Source organism: Heloderma suspectum, chromosome 4, assembly GCF_057233095.1.
Source record: "Heloderma suspectum isolate Gila_16-S chromosome 4, 16-S_ref, whole genome shotgun sequence".
Classification (NCBI taxonomy): Eukaryota; Metazoa; Chordata; class Lepidosauria; order Squamata; family Helodermatidae; genus Heloderma; species Heloderma suspectum.
This window is the reverse complement of record NC_139461.1, coordinates 86,850,377-86,874,542: the sequence shown is the minus strand read 5'-3', so window position 1 is coordinate 86,874,542 and position 24,166 is coordinate 86,850,377. Positions and strand designations below refer to the sequence as shown.

The 24,166-nt window shown below is 39.9% G+C and overlaps 1 protein-coding gene across 5 annotated transcripts in view; it reads left to right on the top strand.

Moving 5' to 3' along the window:
• SPIRE1 (spire type actin nucleation factor 1) overlaps positions 1 to 24,166 on the top strand; it is a 120,276-nt gene that overhangs the window by 64,699 nt on the left and 31,411 nt on the right. For all 5 annotated transcript variants that reach the window (XM_084849881.1, XM_084849877.1, XM_084849879.1 and 2 more), the window contains exons 4-8: positions 4,289 to 4,414; positions 9,179 to 9,262; positions 12,283 to 12,447; positions 13,326 to 13,412; positions 14,468 to 14,597. In XM_084849881.1, the coding sequence (XP_084706007.1) occupies positions 4,289 to 4,414; positions 9,179 to 9,262; positions 12,283 to 12,447; positions 13,326 to 13,412; positions 14,468 to 14,597 (592 nt within the window). The remainder of the gene's footprint in view (positions 1 to 4,288; positions 4,415 to 9,178; positions 9,263 to 12,282; positions 12,448 to 13,325; positions 13,413 to 14,467; positions 14,598 to 24,166) is intronic.

The window sequence follows — 24,166 nt, the reverse complement described above, 5'->3', positions numbered from 1 at the left end:
TGGAATCACTGGCCCAGTTAACCCATAGTTTGTTGTTTGGTTAACCACTGGGTTGTCTAGCCCCTAAAAACCCAGTGCTCTGGGTATGCATGTCATGCTCACATCTCAAGACCTGACCAAATGTAGGTTGTTGATTTAAAAGCAGAAGTGAGGAGCACATGGGAGGCAGCGCACTCGCTCACTCCTGCTTGTGCCCAGCAAATCATAGGTTAATTAACCCACAGTTTGCCATTACATGCAAACTTGCCCAATGTTAGGGAGTGTAGTAATAATGCAGACTTCAAAATAACTTTTTATACAGGTGAGCCCTTGTTCCAAGTCCAAAAGACTTGTTCCTTCAATTACGTGAAAATGTTTTAAAACAGAACATTTCAGCCTATGTGATTATGTGGAATCTGTTATTATATAAACATGAGACCCATTAAGCAGACCGTGTATTGGACTTGGACCTAGATACAAGCTTTAATTCAATTATGAACTCAGTAGATGGGCTTGGATTGTCCCTCCCTACCTTTCCAGCTGAGATGTTCCACTTCCTATTACATGTAAGCTTTTTACCTGATTTCAAAGGCTCTTTGTGCCTGGTTTCTACAGTAATAAGCTGTTCATTTTTTGGCAGCTACCTGTTATAGTTCCACCATTGTTCTGTGTGGTGACATTTTCTAAAAATTGGAAGGTCTGGAAATTAGCCACATTCTTGAGCATTCACAGACTACAGTTGTATGCTACTAACTGCTATGAGATACCTGTATGTTTTCCCTTGTGGGGCAAATAGCAGCTGCTGGGGGTGGGGCAATTTAGATTGGGAAAACTGCATGAGGGAAAGGATAACCTTCCCCTAGTGCCATGGCCCTAATTCACACTGGTGGCTGCTTGTAACTTTAAAAAATGTAGGAAATCCAATAATGGATCTTCCAGCATCCCATCTAGTTTGGCCCTAGGTGAGTACTTAGTGCAACATTTTCAACATCTGGAGATCTAAATCTTCTGCAGGAGGGACACTTGGGAAGTGTGTGTGTGTGTGTGTGTGTGTGTGTAAGAAAGCAGCTTAGGGGAAATGATGTTGTCAAGGGCTCCTTGGAGGCCTCTCTCAGTCTAATCCAGTAGCCAAGTCCAGACACAGACAAAGGGATTCCTTTCAAAGCTTTATTCTTCTTTTACAACTTAACAACTCTACAGGTAGCAACTAGATCTGAGCAGCAGAGTACCTATGCCCTAAGTTGAAACAGTTGGTCCCACTTTGAAAGGGAATTACTGGCAGACCCCTGAACTTAAGGACTAGGGAGAGTCCCTCCCCTTTTCCCTTGGATCCTCGGAGCACAGCCATTGTTTGCGCGCCAACCGGGCACTGCGCCTCCTTTCCGCGCCCTCCATCTGGCGCCGCTCTCTGCGTCTGCGTCGCGCATCCACCAAGTCTGCTATCTCTGCTCGGTCACTGCCTGGACTGCTTTCTAATCTAGGAATGCTGGTGGGAGGAATCTCCGTCAGCTGTGGGCCCTGGGAAAGAGGAGTGTGCTCCTCTCCCAGGAGCGACTGCTCTTCCTCAGAATCAGAACTACTCTGGGATTCTATGGGCTCAGTGTCCACCCTAACAGATGTCTGCCTGCTTTTCCCTTCACAAATGCCAATGTAATTGAATGCCTCAGTGTGATATGTTTTAGAATTAGGAAAGGTAAGAAACTGTGAATATGGGCTGTGTGGTAAAGGACACAGCATGGCAGGTGTGTGGCAAAATTGCATCCCCAAGAATTGAAGAGAGAGGCTCACATAAGGGCTTGGCTTTGTCTCTTGCAGGAGGATTTTGGGTAAAATGTCTTTTATTTCCCGTTCCAGGGCAAATGCATCATAAGCATTCAGGCCATTTTTTTAATTGCTTAGAGAATCATCAATAGTTAAATTGTATTTTAGATCCCATGGGAAGTATTTTTCATTCTCCAGAGCAAAGAGAACAGCAATACAGCTCTTTTCAGATTACAAATAGAAGTGGAAACAAGTGTGTATCTTTTGAACTCTGATCCCAGCCAGACTGAGTTGTTGTGGTGCAGATTTCAAGTCTTTATTTGAAAATGCTTATGTGGAAACCAAGTGAGCTCTGACTGACAGGTCAGTCAGCTGTGAATATTTTGTTGTAATTTGGTTTCACTCTTGATGGAGTATATTCCAATGGACCCAGAAGTTTTGTTTGATCTCTTCTAATAGTTGTGATTTCCGTTAACACCAGGCTGCCCGTGTGAGCTGTGCTCCCTACTCAATGAGAATGAAACAAAAGAGAGGAGCTGGCAAGACTCCTCTGTTTACATAATGCTTTTTTCTGTGACCTCTGAATGTAGATGGTAATTCTCTAATCTTCTTAGGGATCTATGCAAAAAGTGAATACTGCAACCTAGTTTCTAGGCAGCCCAGAAAATAAAGCTTCACATAGAAATTCAGTTACACAGCACCTCCATTTGCATACTTCATCTCTGTGCTGATTAGTACCCTGTAATGTTTCCCCCCTTCCTTTCAAATGTGCGCTTTTCATATGTTTGTTAAAAATAGCACAAGAAATACGTAGCACAGTAACATAAATACTACAAGCAATACTCTGGATGCTCCAAATATTCTCTCCCTTCAGAGTCAGCTTTGGCAAGGCTGTAGTAGTGAAGAAGAAGAATAAGCCAGTGCCAGCCTAAAAATATTTGAGCTTCAGCTTCAGTATCTGTCCTTCCAATGAGCACTCGGGGTTGATTTCCTTTAGGATTGACTGACAGACTCTCAGCCCAACCCACCTCACAGGATTGTTGTTGTGAGGATAAAATGGAGAGGAGGATGATAATGTAAGCTGCCTTGGGTTCTTTGCAAGAGGAAAAAAGGCGGGGTATAAATGCAATAAAAAAAGTAATAATAAATAATAACCATGAAATGTAAACACCTGAAACGTGGCATGCATACTAAGGGGACCCTAGTGTACCTTGGAGTTCTTTTATGTTTTAAATGCAGTCATTGATTTTAATTAATTTAAATGTGTCTGTATATTTCAAGCCTACAGTACCATCTTTATTCACTAGATGGCAGACTTCCCTAACCAGCACACAGCTTTGCATTCAATACAGTTTGAGCCAGGAGAAATTAGTAGTTCTAAAAAGAGTTATATGACTGCCCCTTCTGCCCTGCTGTGGGTCAGCTCCCCCTCCCTTAGGGGAATGGAGTGGACAGAGCCTTCCCTCAAGGATCTGTAGGGGTGCACTGTAGCAGGTGCCAATGGGTGTGGTTTCACTCAAATGGGGTGGGCACCTAACAACATCCTCAAAAGGAGATAACTACCTGTAATCTAAACTTATTTGACTTTATAAAGTGCCTAGTGCAAGTTAAGTGCTTAATAAACTTAAATACTATAACTTGTGAAACAGTGCAGAACTGACTTTAGAATCAGGGCATCACATGGCACATCATGGAGTGTACTTCTTCAGCACTGCAGCACCTGGTCTAAGAGCTGATTTATATGGTATCCTTTCTGTTCACCTCTCAGTCCCTCATCAAAATCAATCCTATCTGCTTACAATTTCCACCTCTATCAGGTTCTGTGGAGACAGAAATGCCATTATATATGATGGTAGGAGTCAGCACAGCTGCAATCCTAAGGGGGTCAGTAGATTATTTTGACCTCACTTTTTCTCTTGCTGTGCCTCTCTAAAGTGGGCTGACTTTTAATTGTTTACCTTTCTTCTTTCTGTGTATCTGTCATCTCAAATTTCTGTGCTTCTTCCAGCCTAGTCAAGCCTTTTGCACTAGCTGTTGCAGTGTAAGTGTTCCAGTACGCCCAGTTCAGATTCCTCTCCCCACCCCACTGCCCCGAACTTGCCTTTCTTCGCATCTCCCTCTTTAACCATAACTCAGTGCTTCAAAGCAACAACAATAAAGGATCGCACTACTTGTTCATCCCACTTTAGGTCAGGTTGTAACCTGTTTGTAAATCTCAACCCCCTGGCTGAAGACCGTTGAAATACAACCTTGGACAAGGAGATCTTTCTATTAACTTGTATCCCATTCCTGACCAGGGTGATAGAGCAAATTATGGCATTGCAACTCTAGGCATTCCTGGATGATGACAGTTCTGTAACCCATTCATCCATTTCTACTGGGTGGTAGAATAATGAAAATGTGTGATAAACCTGTATTGCAATACATATGGCATATGTATATAAAGGGATTATATTTCTCTGGTATATTCTAAGTATAGGTATTTTAAGTTTTTTCTCTAGTACAGAATAATGATATTTTGTCATTAAAGCCATTTCTTTTTTCCTAGCTCTGTGCTGCTCATCTACCAACACGATCAGATGCACCTAATCACTATCAAGCAGTATGTCGGGCACTTTTTGCTGAAACAATGGAGTTGTACACATTCTTAGCCAGAATTAAAAGTGCAAGAGAGGTAAGCAGGACAAATGTCACTTGGTGTTTGGTTTACTAATTTCTGAGCATTGTTTTGGACTTCTGTACGCTAGTACAGTGTTACATACTTATTTCTTTAATCGTTTTTATAGTATATAAGAGTATGCTTTCACAGTTTAAAATGCCGATTAACTTGGGCAGCACTATGAGCTGTTTCAGACATCATTTCAAGCCATGGCTTGTTGTGATGGGAACAAATCGGAGTGAGCCTCAGGCTCATGCACTCCTCCCCTCTGCTGCGGCAATGGGGAGGAGATGGGAAACTTCCAGTTCTGTTTTTGATTGCCCTCATAGTTTAGTGTTATGTCTGAACCCTAAACTGTGGTTTGAACTCTTCTTTCAAACAAACCATAATAATAACCACAGTTTATTAAGCTTGGAAGAAATTACAAGCGCAGGATAATCAAAACAGAAAGCTTCCAATCTCCCTATTGCAGATGGGAGTGGAGAGCATGCAAGCTCAAAACTCGCTGCAGCTCATTCCTGTAATGATAAACTGTGGTTTATCATGATATCCCCGATGTTTCAACTTCAGAAGAGCAGCTGCCACAGTGCTTTCTGTAGGGGTGGGGTGTGGGGAATGATTTGATCTCATATGCCCCCACCCAAGATCATAGCAGCGTCTATAGTTTGGGAGGTGGGGGATCAGCCATATCCTGTGGTCCCTGGGTCACTCTCCCAGGGACCATAAGATTGCTCTGTTAGATCTCAAAATGGCAATCTGATTATTTATTTTTTATTTATTTCATTTCTATACCACCCAAAAGCCGAAGCTCATAGCCAAACTACTCATCGTTTAAATGATGAGTAGTGAAGGCCCAGAAAAAAAGGCGGGGGGACCTTTTTCCCTCAAGGAACAATGAAAAAAATCCCATAAATATTTTCTATTTTGGAATGAATGAAATACTTTGGGGGAATATTCCTATGTATACTATAGTTCAGCTTTCCCCGCCTATTATGTGGAGTTGTACCTATAATTGCATTTGTAATGCCAAACTTGATCTTCGTTCTTTAAACCATTCATTTAGACCCAAGTTGGCATTACTTTTTACTTGCTGTGAAACTTAGTGCATTGATATTCACTTCTATTAGGACCTGATCATAATAGAGCTCGGGTAGGCACAGTTCTTTATCTGATCTACCAGCAGAAATGTCTGTCTTTAATTCTGCTGAGTGAATTGGTTCTACAACTGTGAAATACAAAAATTAATCCTTATTCAGTAGACTTTGCTCAGCAAGCCTCTAACCAATCTGTTACATGTCCTGTCCTGTTGTATTTTTCCCGACTAAGCATTTTCCATGAAGATTGAAAACTGCAGAACTAGTGCAAATGTTCTTCAAAAGAAAGAAGGAAAGACAATCTCTCTCAATGGCGCAGGCTTTCAAATTATCTCTCTAGGGAGATTTTTCTATATTGTCTTACCCAACGGATGTTAACCCTTTTTAGGGTCATTAATTTTTCAGGAACAACTTATGACCTATTATTAACAGTATGTGTTAGAGATAGGAATTTCTTTTCTTTATTTAAAAAAGCAATGACTGACATTTTAGTTTCACTTAGGTGAATTATAATGGAAAGTATTGAGGTATTTAAGCAGAACTTTAATATGGTAATAGTACTGAGACATCTAGTGTACATAGAGCAAGGTTTAATCAAATCTTCCTATCATTTTGCAAAAAAAATGTAATTGCTATGATGTTGAAGTGCCTTACTGCATGAGATAAATAAGATACTTTTTAAATGGTCTGGACTGGAAATACATATAGAATAATGCTGTCCCTACTGTACCCAAAACCTAGCCCACATAAGGCTTGTAAAGGTAATAAACTGCACATTTAACTGTGCCTGGAAACTGTCACCCAGTGGCACAGCAAATAATGTTTGTGCTTTTGGAGACCTGGAGCTATTTCTGTGGGATGAACAGGAGAGAGTACTCAGAAATATATATGTACATGCATTAGAGTTAGAATCAGAATTATAATAATTAGTAAAAGTCATCAGAAATAGAGAAGGCAAACCACTGTAGTGGCAGATTATGACTTGGACAGAAATCAGAGTTATTTTGCTCAGCTTCCTAAGATATGAAAATGTTTAGATTTTGTTGTTGTTCTGACAGGTATCTTGCATAACTTTCCATCTTCCAAGTGGGCAACATAGCACACTTCCCTATAGGAAGAGCTTAAATATTAGAGCAATTAAACCCGCTTAGGCAGTAGAGCAATTAAGCACAGCTGACTGCTTAAATAGTAGGAAAATTAAGAAAACCCATCCATATTTATTTTCCATACATTCCTAAGAGGAAATGATCCCATGATCAGCAGTTCTTCATATATAGGTGAAAAACATCTTTGTAAGTTTCTCTAGAAATTAAAACATTAAAGCAAGTCCTGCTGTGGTTTCCCCCCTCTTAAATAATTCCATTAATGAATGCACCCAAACATGTTATACTGGTTTAATAATTTGAACTTTGGAACTCTCTCTCCATAAGGGGGTACGGGTGTGTATGAAAGGTAAAAATACCTTCATTTAAATTAGTGTTTGGCTTCAATGAGAGTAGCCCCATTAAAATGAGTAGATAGGTATTCCATAAATAGAAGCATTTACATTTTTCTAAATGCCATCTACTTCTTTTAATCTTGTAATGTAAATTTAAGACATTTAGTTAGTAGACTTTCTAAGTAGTAATAGTTTTAAAACACACTGTAATGAAATATATTAAGTGGCACTCCATTTATGAAACAGTCTTTCCTGGCGTGCTGTGGTCCATGGGGTCACGAAGAGTCGGACATGACTTAACGACTGAACAACAACTTTCCAGAGGGGTTTACCTGGCACTAACACGGTGGTGTTTTCGGTGCCAGATGAACCTTTTTGTTCATCTAGGCCTTTTAAATAACACGTGTAGTCTCGGCCTCTCAGTTTTAAAATTTGCGAGTTAACTCCAATGCCATGCTATCAGGAGGCATCAGGGGTCACTGTACAATCCTCTAGGTATTCCTGGTTGCCTAGCAGCAGTAGCCAGCCACAGTTAGGGCTGGTTAAACAGAAGAAAAAGAAACCAGGACAGGGGCTCTTTAAATGGGTCCAAAACTCTGTAGGAGGAGGAAGAGGTGGGGCAGAAGCACAGGATAAAAGCCGAAGGCTAGAAGCTCAGGGAAGGAAGAAAGATGGGGTGGAACTAAAGGGGGTCAAGAAGAGTGGCTGAAAAGAGTAACTAGAAGGAACAAGAACTGAGTGGTAAAGAAGGGGATAGGAGGAAGGGGAGAAGAGCAGCTGGGCTTCCTTGAAGGCCAGGAACCTAAAGCAGAGGAGGGGCTGTTAGCAAACCTAGAAGAAACCTACCTGTGCATTCAGCAGCAGTGAGAAGCCTACAGGAACAGGTGGATGAGAAAAGACTTGCTTAATTCCCTAGCAAACTCAGGAACAGATTATCCTGATTCTGCAGCTACTCATCAACCTCAAGCATCAGTATATAAGCAGTCCCTCAGATTCTACAGCTACTGCTCTAGGGTTATGCACTCCAAACCCACAGCTACCTGCACTGCAGACCTTCAACCTGCTCCAGCAGATATTTACCAGTATTGCCTTGAGATTGTCTATCTCAGTCCGGCAGCTACTTACCTCATGCTGTGACCTTGTATCCAGGCCCTGCAGATACTTACTGTTACTGATCCAGAGACTCTGTGCCTTATCCTGGGACTCATTACTACAGTTGCAGAGAGGAGATCCTGATCCTGCAGCTACTGATCTGACTGATACTGTGCTATAACAGGAATTAATAAAGTCTATAATTGCTGCATTTATGTGGTCCTTGTCATTTGGGATGGAAAGAGGACAGAGGGACATGTTCCCCTTGGCAGAGGGGGCACACTTTGTGACATGCGCTAACAGATGTCCGCTAACACAACAGGACTTTCTCCTCTCCTCCTTGCTGTAGTCCTCTGCCTGAAAATTTGCTCCAAAGGGTTTCCCAACCCTCCAGAGCAGTTTTTGAGTGTGTGTGGGGGGCTGTGGGGGGAGTTTTATCAGCAGAATTACGTCATGGGATCTGACCCTGTATGTTTAGTGTTGAAGTGTTGTGAGTCTTGTTTTGTTGTCATATTTTATGTTGCTTTTGATTGTATGGTTTATGTTCTAATTTGTATTTAAACTGTTATGTTTGTTTATTGTAATGTTCCCAGAGAACTTTGTTATGGCACAGCATACAGATGTCATAAATAAATCATGTAAATATTGAAAGAGAGCTGTTGGAATGTAGAAGATGTTTCCAAATGTCAGGTCTAACCTATAGCATAATTTAGGTCATGGCCCTGATCCAATGATAGTCATTGATACAAGTTGAGTGCACAGAATTATCATATGCAATGGACTCAGACAGTGAATTAGGCACCATTGGCATGCCTGGTTCTTAAGTTGGCAAGATGAACCATGCATAACAGCTTTCTATGTATAAATGTTGCTTGCTGGGCTGCTGCACATTTCAATGATGACATTGTTTGTTTTAATCCATTTTGATATACACTGAAGAGTTTATATTAAATTAACAGTATTTACATATTTATCTTGGAATTTTTCAATGTATATTGACAAACATTATTTAGAATTATATGAGCCATATAGTAACGGTGATAAATATCAGAAGAAACATGTTAGAGTTTTATTAAATATTCTGTTTTTCTTCTAATACTCACTGCACAGCTGTTGCTTCATTTAAACAAATATATCCATTCTTTTAATTGCCAGAATTTGAAGAAGATGCAGGAAATGGACAGAGAAGGGAAAGAGGAATCCAACACAGATCTTGATGAGTTAAAAAATGCTGATTGGGTAAGACTGTATTTGAATAATACAGTACATATTATTGATGGAATAATGGCTAATACTGTGTGTGCTTGTGAGGAGAAACATTTACCGTACATATATTCTTGCTGTTTTAAACACATGTGTATGTTTGCCTGGAGAAAGAGAGAAATGCATATTTCATTTTGAAAACTTTAACATAAAATGCATTGAACTTCTGGTGCTTGTAAAAAAACCTGCATTTTATTTTTATATAAACTTTTATTTTTATTTACAAGTCTTTGGGGACTGTACTGATTTTCTTTCCAGCTACAGCCCCATGCACTGCACTGAATCCCATTCCGGAGTGTCCTTAGAAATTCAGGGGCAATTATGTGGGGAGAAAGGGTAGGTGTACTGGGAAAGGTTGAAAAAGCTCTGGTATGTGTACTGAATGTTGTGTGGGCCTTTGAATCTGATTCCAGCTGGTCCAAAATAGGGCCCGATTCAAAGTGCTGGTATTAACATTTAACAGCTTGGGGCCAGGTTATCTGAACGATCGCCTCCTCCCATATGTGCCTGCCTAGACCTTAAGATCATCGTCAGTGGCCCTTCTCTGTGAGCACCTGCCAAAGGAAGTGAGGCCGGTGGCTACTAGGAGGAGGGCTTTTTCTGCTGTGGCACCCCAGCTCTGGAATGAGCTCCCTAGTGAGGTTCGCCTGGCACCTACACTGTATTACTTTCGGCGCCAGGTGAAGACCTTTTTATTTTCCCAGGCATTTTAGCTTTCTAAACTTTTATCTTTGCTGTTTTAAATCTGTATGTTAAACTCCTGTACTGCTGCTAGGTTTTATTGTGGTTGTATTGTTATATTGTGGTTTTAATGTTCTATATATTTTAAATTGTTTTATTGTGTGCTGTTTGGTTTTAATTTTTGTGAACCGCCCAGAGAACTTCTGCTATTGGGTGGTATAGAAATAAATAAATAAATAAATAAATAAAACAAATAAATAAATTCTTGTGGCAGTATAATTCTCTGAACCTTTGCCATTTCTCTGCTATTATAAACATGGCCCTGGATAGAAGAATATTTAACTAAGACTGCAGTCTTTTGCTTGTTTACTCACTAGTAAGTCCCATTGAGTTCTTATGGAGTAAGTCCCATTGAACACAATTGGTTGTGCTTCTGAATAAACATGCTTAGGATTGCACTGAGAGAGAGGAGTAAGGAAAGGTTTTAGAGCTTTGCACACTGCGCTCTAGAAGTTAATTCCAGAAATGAAGGCTTGGAATTGACGTTTTCATTATGTGGTATGGAGTAATAAACTTGGTTACTATCATCTTTCTTGCCCTTCATACAGACTTTTAAAGAGCTATTTGGCCCTTATCCTAGGTAGGATTTCTTACTAGCTGTTAAAAAAATGAGTTCATTCTTAATGGGAGAGGTAAAGAAATAACTTCTAAAACAGAAGTATTTGTTCCAACATCCACTGAACCAATTTTGTAACAAAGCATTGCACCACTTTTATGATATTTTGGGGTGATGTAAACAGCTCGTCCAGGTATATAAGTTCTTTTATGACTTATAATTAAAATATAAACAATGATACAAACCAACTTTTGTCATTGTTGTAATTAAAATTTGGCATCATTTTGTTACCATCTTCACCTTTTGGCTTGTTTTACAATTGCATTGTTGTCTGTTTTTTGTGGTAATGTAAAACTGCAAAATCTGGATTTGTTTAACACACAGGAAAATGGACAACAAAGTCAGGGAAAAGAGATCATTTTTGCATTTTCGGGCACATTAGACACCATTATGTTTTCATCATGTTTCTTGTGATTGGAAAGCAAAAAAAAGTAGATAAAGAATAGACTGTGCTATAGATGAAAGATATATTGCACATACATTTGGGACACTCATTCCCCGGATTCAGAGTACTCTCTCAGAATACTTTCTCAAAGCTTCTGGACATGGCCAAGAAAGATGATGGAACTAAATACTTAGTTGTGTAAATTCTTAAGTTATTAGTCCTCAGGGTTCTGTATTGTACAATTAAAGTGTGTGATGTTCAAAATTAATCTGTGCAGACCATATGTCTATAATTATTTATAAAAGTCCACAAATGTTGGGCCTAACCGAAGTGCTATAGGCCCTATGACTTTTGAGCCAGGGTCTGATTCAGAGTTAGATCAGTATGTTTCAGAACCCAATCTAGTCATGGGAAGCCCGGGCCTGAGAGCTCAGCTCTGCCTAGCTTCCCATCTGATTGCCGGCAGAAGGAGGATGATACTCCCTTTCAGCCACAGCTGCAAGATTCGCCCTTGAGTGAGGCCTCTGATTTACAGGCTGGGTTTGTGAGAACCAAGCAGGAGGAGGATTCCACAGGGGAGGGTGGCACAGGGGTGTCTCCCAGGTTATGGTATCGACTAAAGAGGGCAGATCAGAGACACCCTTTTAGACATGGTGCTTGCTTATGGGCCAGATTCCCCTCTTAGGACAGATTGTCAGAATGGGAGCTTTAATAGCCCTTCCCTATATTTAAGCCTGTTCAGAGCCTGAAGGGCCTCTGCTGGGAACAATGTCTTAATCACCCAGAATACTTTCTTGCTTGGACTTTTCATGAATCTTGAATCTTGTCTGTCTTGAATCCTGTATCGTTAAGACTCTGGCTTGGACTTGAACTCTGACTTTGACTGTGTGTGGATTCTAGCCTTGGAACTTCCTCTTGAACAAAGCACTATGCCGATAGCCTCTGCCTAGGCTATCTGATTTATTGGGGTCTATAAACACTATAAGCTTTGTCATGTGTACTGGAAAGCTGGTAGGTCTAACAATAAAGAGAGTTGTAATTTGTGTCAGGTTGCCAGAGTGTGTCAGAAAGTTGGGCCTGACAATGAAGTTCCCATAAAGTTTTGTAGTTTAAAAACATAAGCATGAAGAAGTTATCACAGTATGTTTATTTAGGTTAGTGATTGTTATGTTTTGGGTTGGCTTAGTTATCTTACTTAATAGGCCAGAGTTTTATTAAGGATTCTGAAAAATATTACTCTTCTTGATTCCTCAGGCCCAATTTTGGGTGCAGGTCATGCGAGACCTGCGAAATGGTGTGAAATTGAAGAAGGTTCAAGAACGCCAGTACAACCCTCTGCCTATAGAGTATCAGCTCACTCCATATGAGATGCTGATGGATGATATTCGATCCAAACGCTATACTTTACGGAAGGTTATGGTAAGCTGTGACAACACAAGATAAAATGAAAATGTCTCCTTTCACTGTGTGTTTCAATAAAAGTCATTTTTATGATTTCACACATAGCCATAGAACCATGACAATAGAACTGATACCCATGGAGCTGTTTTAGATAAGCTCCAGAGCTTGTGCATCATGCCCTGTGAAAGTTTTGAATGTTTTTTCTTAGGATGGAAGGACCTCAGATCATATCGCTGCCTTTGAAATTTACCTCAGTTTTAAAAGTAGTTACCATGTGGTAGAGGGGTCTGCTGTTTGGGAGAGGCACATTTAATGTTCCCGTGGGCATATGGGACTACTTGCAGAGGTTTTTGGATACTGTCATATGTATTTAGATCAAAATAAAGCCAACTTACTCAATATGTCTACACTGAAAATTACAGTGACTGTCTTGGGAGGTGTTTGTTTGATTTATGTGTCATACATTTGTATCTGCTCATGTGGTCCTTCCAGTCTTAGAAATCCATTTCATGTAGGGCCAAGCTAAAATGCTCCCCCATTTCATATACACACCCATTTCACCATTTGCAGGCAGTGTATTGGCAATTGTGTGTGTGTGTGTGTTGCGCGTGTGTGTGCTTGTGTGCGCATGCATGTGAAATGGAAACAAAATGGGAGACAGTGCTTTCCATTGACTATTGTAGCAGAAGAAGAGCTGAAACTCTGATCTGATACAGTAAATTAATTCTTATGTTCAGACAAAACGCTCTTATCTTCAGCATTTCCTACGTTACTGAAAATTGTTGATACATTTTGTTAATGGTGATTATTTTAGGATGTATTGCCCTGTTTGGATTGTCAGACTGCCACGTGATATTGGATGTGCAGACAAAATAATGGCTTTCTTTCTCTTTCAGGTAAATGGAGATATCCCTCCACGATTAAAAAAGAGTGCCCACGAAATTATCTTGGATTTTATCCGATCTCGACCTCCATTAAATCCAGTATGTAATCCAAGATGTGTTCCCCCCTGCTTCTAGTAAACATACAGCTATTCATATGTTTCACTTTCACTAACCACTTTTTAAATGAGGCTTCTCCCCTTCTGACCTGTAAAATGCTATCGAATACAAGGAAACACAAATATTTTCCATATAGTCTAGCCCCTGTAATCTGTAAAATGCATTTATGAAAAGTTAATAAAGCTTCCAGGAATTCCTTTAAAAGAAAACCCTCAGGTATTTTTGCTTTCTTTCTAACCTGATTTTCCTTCCTCATATTTTGCTCTCAGTAGGTTTTCACTCCCTGGTCTTATACTCTTCCTCTCCTCTGTGCCTAGTTCCTGACCCAGAGTATTTCTCTTAACCCCTCACACTCTTATGATGTGGTTTGCATAACACTGCATCCCACCATGGCTTAATTTACTTGCAGGAGCTGTTGTTTAGTGCCAGCCGCCCATGAGCGCAGTTTTTGCTTGGTGCCCAGCTTGCTGTGGCTTGTCATGTCATGTCAACCCACCACATGTTGTGGTCTAAGCACACATGGGGCTTTTCAGCTCTGTCCTTTGGTGGTTGCTCCCCAGAAAACCCCTTAAGGTTAGGGCTCCCCCAAGCAGCACGCCAAGAGGTGTAAGGAATTGTCACTCGAAAAGATCCATCAGCCAAGTGCACAGGTCTTTCTAAATCTCAGCCTAAATATAAAACAACGAATTGTGATATATTGTTTGTGTGTACAAAATTGCTAATATATACTAAATAGATAACTTGAGCACGCTCCGGGAGAGAGCGCAGGACAGGAAGGCCTGGCGTGCTATGGTCCATGGGGTCACGAAGAGTCGGACACGACTGAACGACTGAACAACAACAACAACTAAATAGACAAAGAAGCTTATAGAAAACTATAAAATGCCAGACTCTAATCGAGAGATGTTTTGCTGACATAGTTAAGAAACCTCTAAGTTGTGTGTATTTTTTAGTTTAAGTATGACTGCACCATGATGTCACTGATGGACATCTGTGTGTGGCATAAATTTTCTACTTTTGTATTTAATATTCTCAAGGCATCTGCAAGAAAACTGAAACCTACCCCACCACGACCACGTAGCCTCCATGAAAGAATACTGGAAGAAATCAAGTCTGAAAGAAAGTTGAGACCTGTCTCTCCTGATGAGATTAGGCATAGCAGGCTAGGTGAGTATTTTGATTTTCACATTAGACTTGTATACTATTGTGCTATTCCACCTTGCTAATCTATACATAAAGCTTTCATAAACCTTACTACTTAGCTGAACTTATGCCCCCTATTTTTCTAGTTTAAATGAAATCAGTTTCTAGAAATGATGCATTTCTTACTAGTCAGCTACTGAAATAAAACAACATGAAATCTGCTAATTTTTATTGGTGATGATTGCACCTAAAGGCAATGATTCTTTTAGATGTGACAGTTCCAGTGTGTATACAGAACTCCCTTCATAGAAAAGCAAAATGGAGTTCCTTCCTCCCTTGTAGTGAAAGTAGATCCCTGCCAGCTCTGTTTGCATGTTGGCAGACAAATAGCATTCTGGATGAAGGCAAAATATTCTGTAATGAAACACAATGATTTCAATTTTCTGATTTTTGTGAACCGCCCAGAGAGCTTCGGCTATTGGGCGGTATAGAAATGAAATGAATAAATAAATAAATGTCAGTCTAAGAAAATATAATTGCCATAACGTTGATTGTGGGACCACAAGGAGTAATATTCCACTAATTTATTGACAAGTAGCAGCAGTTGTCCTACCATATAAAATAACATAATACTTAAGTCTTTGCATTTTATTTAACTTATTAAAACTTTTTTGGATTGCAGCTAACAATTTTACCTTATTCTTGGTTTTTTGTTGGTCTGTGATTTTTTTCTTGTAGTTACTGGACTCATTCTGGAGATTCATTTTCGCTTACTCTGATTGTATATTTCTATAACTTGTTGTCACCAGATTATTTAAGGTTTATCCAGAAAATTAATGAAGTACACCATAACTTCATTTTACTCTATGAGTAAGATTAAAATATTTTGAGCTTCAGAAAGTAGTTTTGTATTCAGAGCTTATTTTTCCCCTCATTGAGGTAAACTTGTATCTGCTCAGGTATCACTTCTATTGGCTAAGGTTTCCTATAACAAAGGGAGGGATAGCAAAAAACAACAACAAAAAAACTCCTTTGGAGTCTGTCAGACACTCCGCATTAAGTTATATGTCTCAAAAACAAGATGTGAGAACATGACAACACTGCACAAGGGATTTTAAAATACAGGTTGCAGTAAAGCCAGGAAGATGTCTGGAAAAGGACTAAAACAAGGGTAAATGTTTTGGAACGTAAAAAAAGAGAAATCTGTTTCTCATGAAGGAAGTGGTTCATCCACCAAATTGAAAGGCATAATTTATTCAAGTTCATTCTTCTCTTCCAGAGCTAAATTTATGTTTTTTAAAACAGAATTTGCACTTGAAAAGAACAGCAGATAAACTATCACATTCAGAAGATACAGATTGACCTGGTTCACAGAGAGATATGCTTGCACATAGTTTGGCAAAGTATTTACTGTTGTTACAAATATTTAATGGTTAATTAATGCAAACAGTTTGCTCAGTGCTGTACACAATAGAGAATTGACATGATCCATGCCCAGATTTTTCATATCAAACATTAGATGGATAACACAATTTGACATGAGTTGCAATAAACATGAGTTTAAATAAATGTAATATGGCTGATTGTGCTGTGACCTGCTAACTGCACAGAAAAGTGGCATTGGAATAAAACAGTATAATGACAATCAGTTGTTAAAAGTATGGATAAGATGAAAAATATGAGAGCTCTGAAGGGTTGTGTTTACTACCAAAATGAACAGATGCAGCTAATTTAAATTTAGAGAATCATTTTGTCTTATGAGGATTTTTATTTTAATGTACATATTTCATTAATTTTATTTTTTGCATTAAGGCTTTGAGTTGCAGTGGTAACTAATTGTTTACTGTTCTTAACACTTTGCAACATAAACTTTAGACGTGCAACCCAATCCTATGAATGCTTACTCACAAGTAACTCCTACTGAGTTCAGTGAAGCTTCTCCCAAATATATGTGCAGTTCGAGTAAGTTCCACTGAGCTTTGTAGGATTTACTTCCAAATAATTGTGTGTAGGATTGGGCTACATATAAAGCTCAGGTTCCTGTGTGTTAAGAATAGTAAACTATTACACTGGCAGGTAAAATATTCTGTAAAAATGCTATTTCTCATTCAAGTTATCAGTTTTCACATTCAACCTTTAGAATGCATAACCATAATTATGCACCAGCTGTGCATAACCTTGATTATCAACAGTTTTGAAAACAGTTTTCGTTGCTAAAGTATATCTAAATACATATTGGCTAATAGATTTTTTCCTGCAGAACCTTTATATAAAGTGATATAATTAACAACTAGAAGTTAATTCAAAAGTTTATTATTATTGTAGTGTTAATTAATCATAATGTTCAATAATATTAACTACTTTTCTCTATTAATTTCACTTTTTTGAGAGCTGGTGCATGAGAGGGGAACCTGTGGTCCTTCAGATGTTGCTGGACTAGAATTCCTATAATTGCTGACCACTGGCCATGCTAGCCAGTGCTGATGAGACATAGAATCCAGTCTGGAGTGCCACAAGTTCCCCACCCAAGGTCTAGTGGTTAAAAACATGAGTTGTGAGTCAGGAAACTACCATTTCAAATGTTAGCTCACCTCACTTTAGGCAAGTCACTCTCAGTCAGTTCCCTTTCTGTAATTTGGGGATAATCCTGGCCTACCTTCTGGGGGTTTTGTAAGGATTAAGGGAAGCACGTGAAGCACTTTAAGCATTTAGGAAAAATGCTATATTAATTTACTATTTTTCAGTCAAGATAATCTCATCTTGTTCTGAAGAGCGATGGATATCTCTTAGATAATTTTGAAGAATAGGCTTACTTTATATATTTGGTAATTTACAGTTGTCTGGAGTTGTATGTCAGTACTGAGATAAATCAGCTAAACTGATTAAATTCAACTCCCATTACACATGCCTCAGTTGTGAAATGACCTGCTGGTTGAAATGTACCTGCTGACCTTTTTGAAGGTTTTTAAGCAGGAATTAAAGATTCTATTATTCTGGCAGGACTTCCCCTTTTTTAAGCTGTGTTGTTTTTATTGCTGGATTTTTTGTTAAATTGTTTTTAACTTTGTACGCCACCTAGAGTATTCATATATAGGCGGGTTATAGATTGAATAAATAATAAGAATAATGCCTACCACCTCTGCTTGCAGTCTTTTACTTGCGTAAAGAGAAAAGCAATACATCTGAATGGCTGTTTCTTTTGTAATGTAATTTATATGAAACAGAGGGAAGATATATCTAGTACTCCTTGGACATACATCTTGCCTTAGAAATTGACGTAATATGTTTTATGATGCTTGCATACATCTCAGGTAAAATTAAATTATAGTTTTTAAAGAGTAGCAAGATGTGACCATTACTAAGACATCGAATGGCTCAAGTTGATTTGAATGGCATTCTTTAGTAAAGTAATTATACATCACAAAAGACTTCGCTTTCAAAATTGTATGAGCATTTCAGATCACAGAAATGTAGTGCTGTACTGTCCACCCCCACACCCACTGTAAGTTTGCATGTACTCTGGTTACAGTAGACATTTTTTGGCTACATCTTTGGGTTTTTAAAAAATATTTTACCAGTGATCCAAAGTATATTTAGTGCCACTTCAAGCATGACAAGTTTCCTACCCCAATATAATTTTCAAATAGAAAATAAATTATACACAATCAAGGGTGATAAATACACACATGTCTATTTTGCCTCATGTATATGCTACAGAAACCTATCACCAGTCAAGCTTCCTTGCCATCTATACATGTGATGCGACAGAAACATGTATTTTCCATATATGACAAAGTACATAAAGATGAATGTGCAATTTTGTATACTTATATAGGAAATTGTGTCATGTGTTAAACAGCTCTTATTGTCTTGAATCAGTGTGATTTAGGGCCAAATTAGAAGGTGCTTATCCTTCTTGAAGGCTTTAAGAAAGCCCTTCTTATAGCACTACCAAGTGCAAGCAGAGTAATATTTAAAAGTTTTTACCTCATGCACAGCTGCAGTGTGCAGAGCATCTGTGCACTAGCACCACTCCTGATGGGGATGTGTAGTGATGGCAGGTGTATGATACACATGTGAAGGGTGCACCCACAGGAAGGATCTTTTAAACATTACATTCCCTATGTGTAGGATGCCATAACAAAGGAATTTCAGGTGGTCTGCATGAATAATAACTAAACTGGCCCTTACTTCCTGGTATTAATTGGTTGGATTCAGAGGTCCATGGAGGGGAACTCCACTAAGTGGATGCTTCCACCAGTGTTGGTGGGGAGGCCATCTTTGCCAATTAACCCTTCCCCCTAATCTGTGAACCTTGAAAACCTGCTCTGGAGGGATGAGGGATCCTCCAGAGCAGCATTGGAGGTGGCACTGGGGGTGCAGCGGGAAGGGGAAATAGAAAAAGACCGTCTCCCTTCCCTTCCTGCAGCCGGAATTTCTGCTGGGTCAAAGTCACTTCCGACAATGGAAGAAGCACTTCTGTTTATGAAAATAGCATGTCTGGATCCAGCACTCCAGTGGTGCTGTTGCAATGTTTACACTTACACCTTTACAGTTGTAAAGAAAAAGTGTCTGACATTTCATATTTAGATCAGTTGGTATATTAGAAGTTGAAATGTCTTTCATAAAACTAACGTTTATGTTTCCTTTGTTTCCGTAACAACAGAATTGTTTTTCTTTTGTCCTTTTTATTTCCTATTCCTTTCTTTTTTTCCAGCAGTCCGGCCTCTTAGCATATCTTACAGTTTTGACTTGTCAGGTAAAAAGTGCTACAGCACCTGACGTGGTTATTGTGATAAATGTAAAATGTGTTCCATTCCATTTGTTTGTTTTACTTTCATGTAATAAGGCAACCTGAAGGTCACCTTCTAATTCTAGTTGGTAGAACTTAGGTTCATCTAAATACTATCTGAGATATATATCACAAAAATTTACACTCAGATGAGAGCAGAAACAGAATAATGTATATTAGTAAGTACCCATTCCTCAAACTAATGTTTTCTGACTTCACTCAACATTTGTACAAATGTAGTTCTGTTGAAACACTAGCAGTGCAATGACAAAAATAGTGATGGCCCACAATTCCCTCCAAGGCTGGAATCAAGAGCAGACGTTGCTGGACGATTGCCAAGGGCCCACACCCCAGCAGGGGCCCACTGACAAAGGCCCCCTGGAGTTGCTCCTGCTCCTCACCATTGCAACCTGCCTGTCACTCTGGCCCAAACAACAGTGGTGGTGAGAAGGAGGAGCAGTAAATGCCACTCCCTGCTTTCTCACTGGTTCTCTACCTGTCAAGCAAGCAAGTGGTAGCAAAGATAAGAAAGAGTATGAAGAGCAATAGCAACTAGTGACAATGGTGGTGAGAAGGTAGCCTCACTGAAGGAGGGGGTCACTGAGGGTGTCTTGCCCAAAGGACCTCAAAAACCTGGAGCCGGCACTGACTCCCTTCATATATGGACTCACTGTAGACATAATGCTGCCTGATCTTCTAACCGTGATTAAGGGTGCCCTCTAATGTGTTACTTTTTCCCTTTCACATGTGAATTCCCCCTTCCTTTCATTTCAGAGTTAACTATGGTGTAGTCTGCACTGTTATTTCATCCAGGTGTAGTTAGCATCAAATCACCATTCTCAACCATCATTTCAAAACTGTGGTTTGAGTTAGTCCTGGTCAATTTATTAGTCTACCACATTTTCCATGATTCATTGTGCTCAAAGTTGTTTAAAGAACAAATACGATAGTCATAACTATAAGGCATTACAATATAACATTAACTCAATTATAGTTCATTAAAACATATCAAAAATTTAAATAATGACCAATAGATCAGTTAACAATATCCAATACCAATAATATCAACATTAAATTTACATTCAACAATTTACTAAACAGATAGCCAAAATCCTTGCACCATGTCTATCTCTGGAAAGCAAAGAGGCAGAAATCACATGCAAGAGGGGAAGGAGGGTTGGGGGGACAAGTAAAAGTGCCTCCTGTCCTTTTCTGATCTCAGACTTATGCAGTAATTTCAATACTTTTTGCTTTCCAATAATATATTTAAACGTATTATATAAACAGTCTTTTACACAAATACATTAATTTGTTGTACATTAGAATTCAACAAGTTAGGGTGCAATTCTATGAATTCCGACATTCCTATGTCTTGCCGGGCTGAAGCCAGCAGGAGCAGTGGAGGCGATCTTTGCCTCCCCATCCTCTGATCTTTTATTTTTTCCCTACATGGGCTTTTCAGCCTGTCTAGCAAGGGCACTTCAGAGGGGGAGGGGAAGAGGCTGGAGGAGGCTCAGGATAAAGCCTTTCGTCCCCACCACTAGAACACCCCCTTTTCCCCCCTCTCCAAGGTCAACTTTCTAAACTCAGAGAGGCAGCCAGTGCAGTTCTCTCAGCACCAGCTGTGAGGGGTCAGATCTTCAACTCCCATCCCATCCCGAGTTCGGACTGCTGTCTCTGACCTCAGAGGGTATAATCTGAACAATCCTATGGTCCCTATATTGCTTGCCCAGGGACCATAGTATTATTATTGTTATTAATAAAGCGCTTCGTTACAAAGTGCTGTACATAAAAGAATAACTCAACAATTTAAAATACATAATTACAATGATTCTAGTACAACTTAACTCAAAAATACAATATTATAACTGTAGTCTTAATAACCCAAATATACATAAAAGTAATCAGCATACTTTACTTCAGAAACAACCAGCCACTCCCCTTCTACTCAAAAATATAAGTTTTCAAACCTTTCTTAAACACCTCCAAACTCTCAGCCGTAATGGTAGGGGGAGGGAGTTCCACAGCTGTGGGACAAGGTCCTGGAATGCATGATAATGAGACACAGCAATCCGTGAAGTAGAGCAGGTCAGAAGAGCCTGGCCCATGGATCTAGTGGACCTCCCTGGGACATACCAGGTCAAAAGAGAAGATAGATAGGCTGGGTAATGCAACCTTAGGGCCTTAAAGGCCAGGACCAAAATCTTGTAAAGGGCCCTGGCCTTCAATGGAAGCCAGTGCAAGGCACTACAATAACAGGTGATATGAACAAAATGGGAAAGATCGAGAACAGTCCTAACAGCATTGTTCTGAACCAGGATTAAAGGATGAAGAGAGGAAAGAGGGAGGCCTGCTAGAAGACTATTGCAATAGTCTAGATGTGAAACCACAAAGGCCTGAACCAAAATATCTGCAGTCGCCTGAGACAGGCACCTGCAGATCCAGCAGGTATTTATTAAGTAGAAATTACAAGTCCTCGCTAAATAAAGGAGCACAGCGAGAGACAGTGACCACCAGGACCCCTAGGTCCCTGTCAACAGGGACTGGGACAAGCTGAATATCTTGAAGGCAAAGGGGAGGTAAGGACAGAAAAGAAGAAGGACGATCAGGGTGGAAAATCAAAATTTCAGTTTTGTCCATGTTCAACTTAAGGCTGTGGGCAGATATCCACAAAGAAATCTGTAGCAAACAGTCTCCCACTGATGCCCACTCTCTCTCCCCAAGCTGGTCAAAGGACTGGTTAACCTGAGTATCATTGGCATACATACGATGCTGAAAACCACAATCAGAAATAAGGGAGCCCAAGAGAAGGGTATAGAGAGAAAAAAGAAGAGGTCCAAGGACAGACCCTTGAGGCACTCCAACTGTGAACAAAAAAGGATCTGAAACAGTGCCAGAAAAAGAAACGGAAAAAGAACAATTTGACAAAGAAGTAAACCAAGAAAGAACAATGCCCACAATGCCCAGAGATGCCAATTGAGCCAAGAGTATCCCGTGGTCCAAAGTATCAAATGCTGCTGAAAGATCCAGCAGTACAAGCACCGATGTACGGAGCTGGGACTTGGCCACAAGGACATCATTCAAGCCCCTTCATGGATCACTGCCTTGTTGTGGCGAAGGGGCTTGTGTAACTCAGTGAAGCCATAAGCTATGCCGTGTAGGGCCACCCAAGACGGACAGGTCATGGTGGAGAGTTCTGACAAAATGTGGTCTACTGGAGAAGGAAATGGCAACCCACTCCAGTATTCTTGCCAAGAAAACCCCATGGAACGTATGACAAGGCTAAAAGATATGACGCCGGAAGATGAGCCCCTCAGGTCAGAAGGTGTCCAATATACTACTGGGGAAGAGCAGAGGGAATTTCCAAGTAGCTCCAGAAAGAGTGAAGTGGCTGGGCCAAAGCCGAAAGGACACTCAGCTGTGGATGTGTCTGGTGGTGAAAAGAAAATCCGATGCTGTAAAGAACAATATTGTTTAGGAACCTGGAATGTAAGATCAATGAATCATGGTAAGCTGGAGGTGGTCAAACATGAGATGGCAAGATTGCACATTGACATCTTGGGAATCAGCAAACTAAAATGGACAGGCATGGGCGAATTTAATTCAGGTGACCATTGTATCTACTACTGTGGGCAAGAATCCCTTAGAAGAAATGGAGTAGCACTCATAGTCAACAAAAGGGTGGGAAAAGCAGTACTGGGGTACAATCTCAAAAACAATAGAATGATCTCAGTACGAATCCAAGGCAAACCATTCAACATCTCAGTAATTCAAGTCTATGCCCCAACCGCTGAGGCCGAAGAAGCTGAGGTTGATCGGTTCTATGAAGACCTACAACACCTTCTAGAACTAACACCAAAAAAATATGTCCTCTTCATCATAGGGGATTGGAATGCTAAAGTAGGAAGTCAAGAAATCACCGGGATAACAGGCAAGCATGGCCTTGGTGTACAAAATGAAGCAGGACAAAGGATAATAGAGTTTTGCCAAGAGAACACGCTGATCATAGCAAACATGATTTTCCAACAGCACAAGAGGTGGCTCTACACATGCACATCACCAGATGGTCAATATCGAAATCAGATTGATTATGTACTTTGCAGCCCTATACAGTCAGTAAAAACAAGACCTGGAGCTGACTGTGGCTCAGATCATGAGCTGCTTCTTGCAAAATTTCAGCTTCAATTGAAGAACATAGAGAAAACCACTAAACCATTCAGGTATGACCTCAATCATATCCCTTATGAATATACAGTGGAGGTGAGGAATAGATTTAAGGGATTAGACCTGATAGACAGAGTGCCTGAGGAACTATGGATGGAGGTCCGCAACATTGTTCAGGAGGCAGCAACTCAATCCATCCCCAAAAAAAAGAAATGCAAGAAAGCCAAGTGGCTGTCTGAGGAGGCTTTACAAGTAGCTGAGGAAAGAAGGGAAGCGAAAAGCAAGGGAGAAAGGGGAAGATATATCCAACTGAATGCAGATTTCCAGAGAACAGCAAGGAGAGACAAGAAGGCCTTCATAAATGAACAATGCAAAGAAATCAAGGAAAACAACAGAATGGGAAAGACTAGAGATCTTTTCCAGAAAATCGGAGAAATCAAGGGAACGTTTTGTGCAAAGATGGGCATGATAAAGGACAAAGAAGGCAGGGACCTAACAGAAGCAGATGAGATTAAGAAGAGGTGGAAAGAATACACAGAAGAAGATCTGAATGTCTCTGATAGCCATGATAGTGACGTCACTGAGCTTGAGCCGGACATCCTAGAGAGTGAAGTCAAGTGGGCCTTAGGAAGCATTA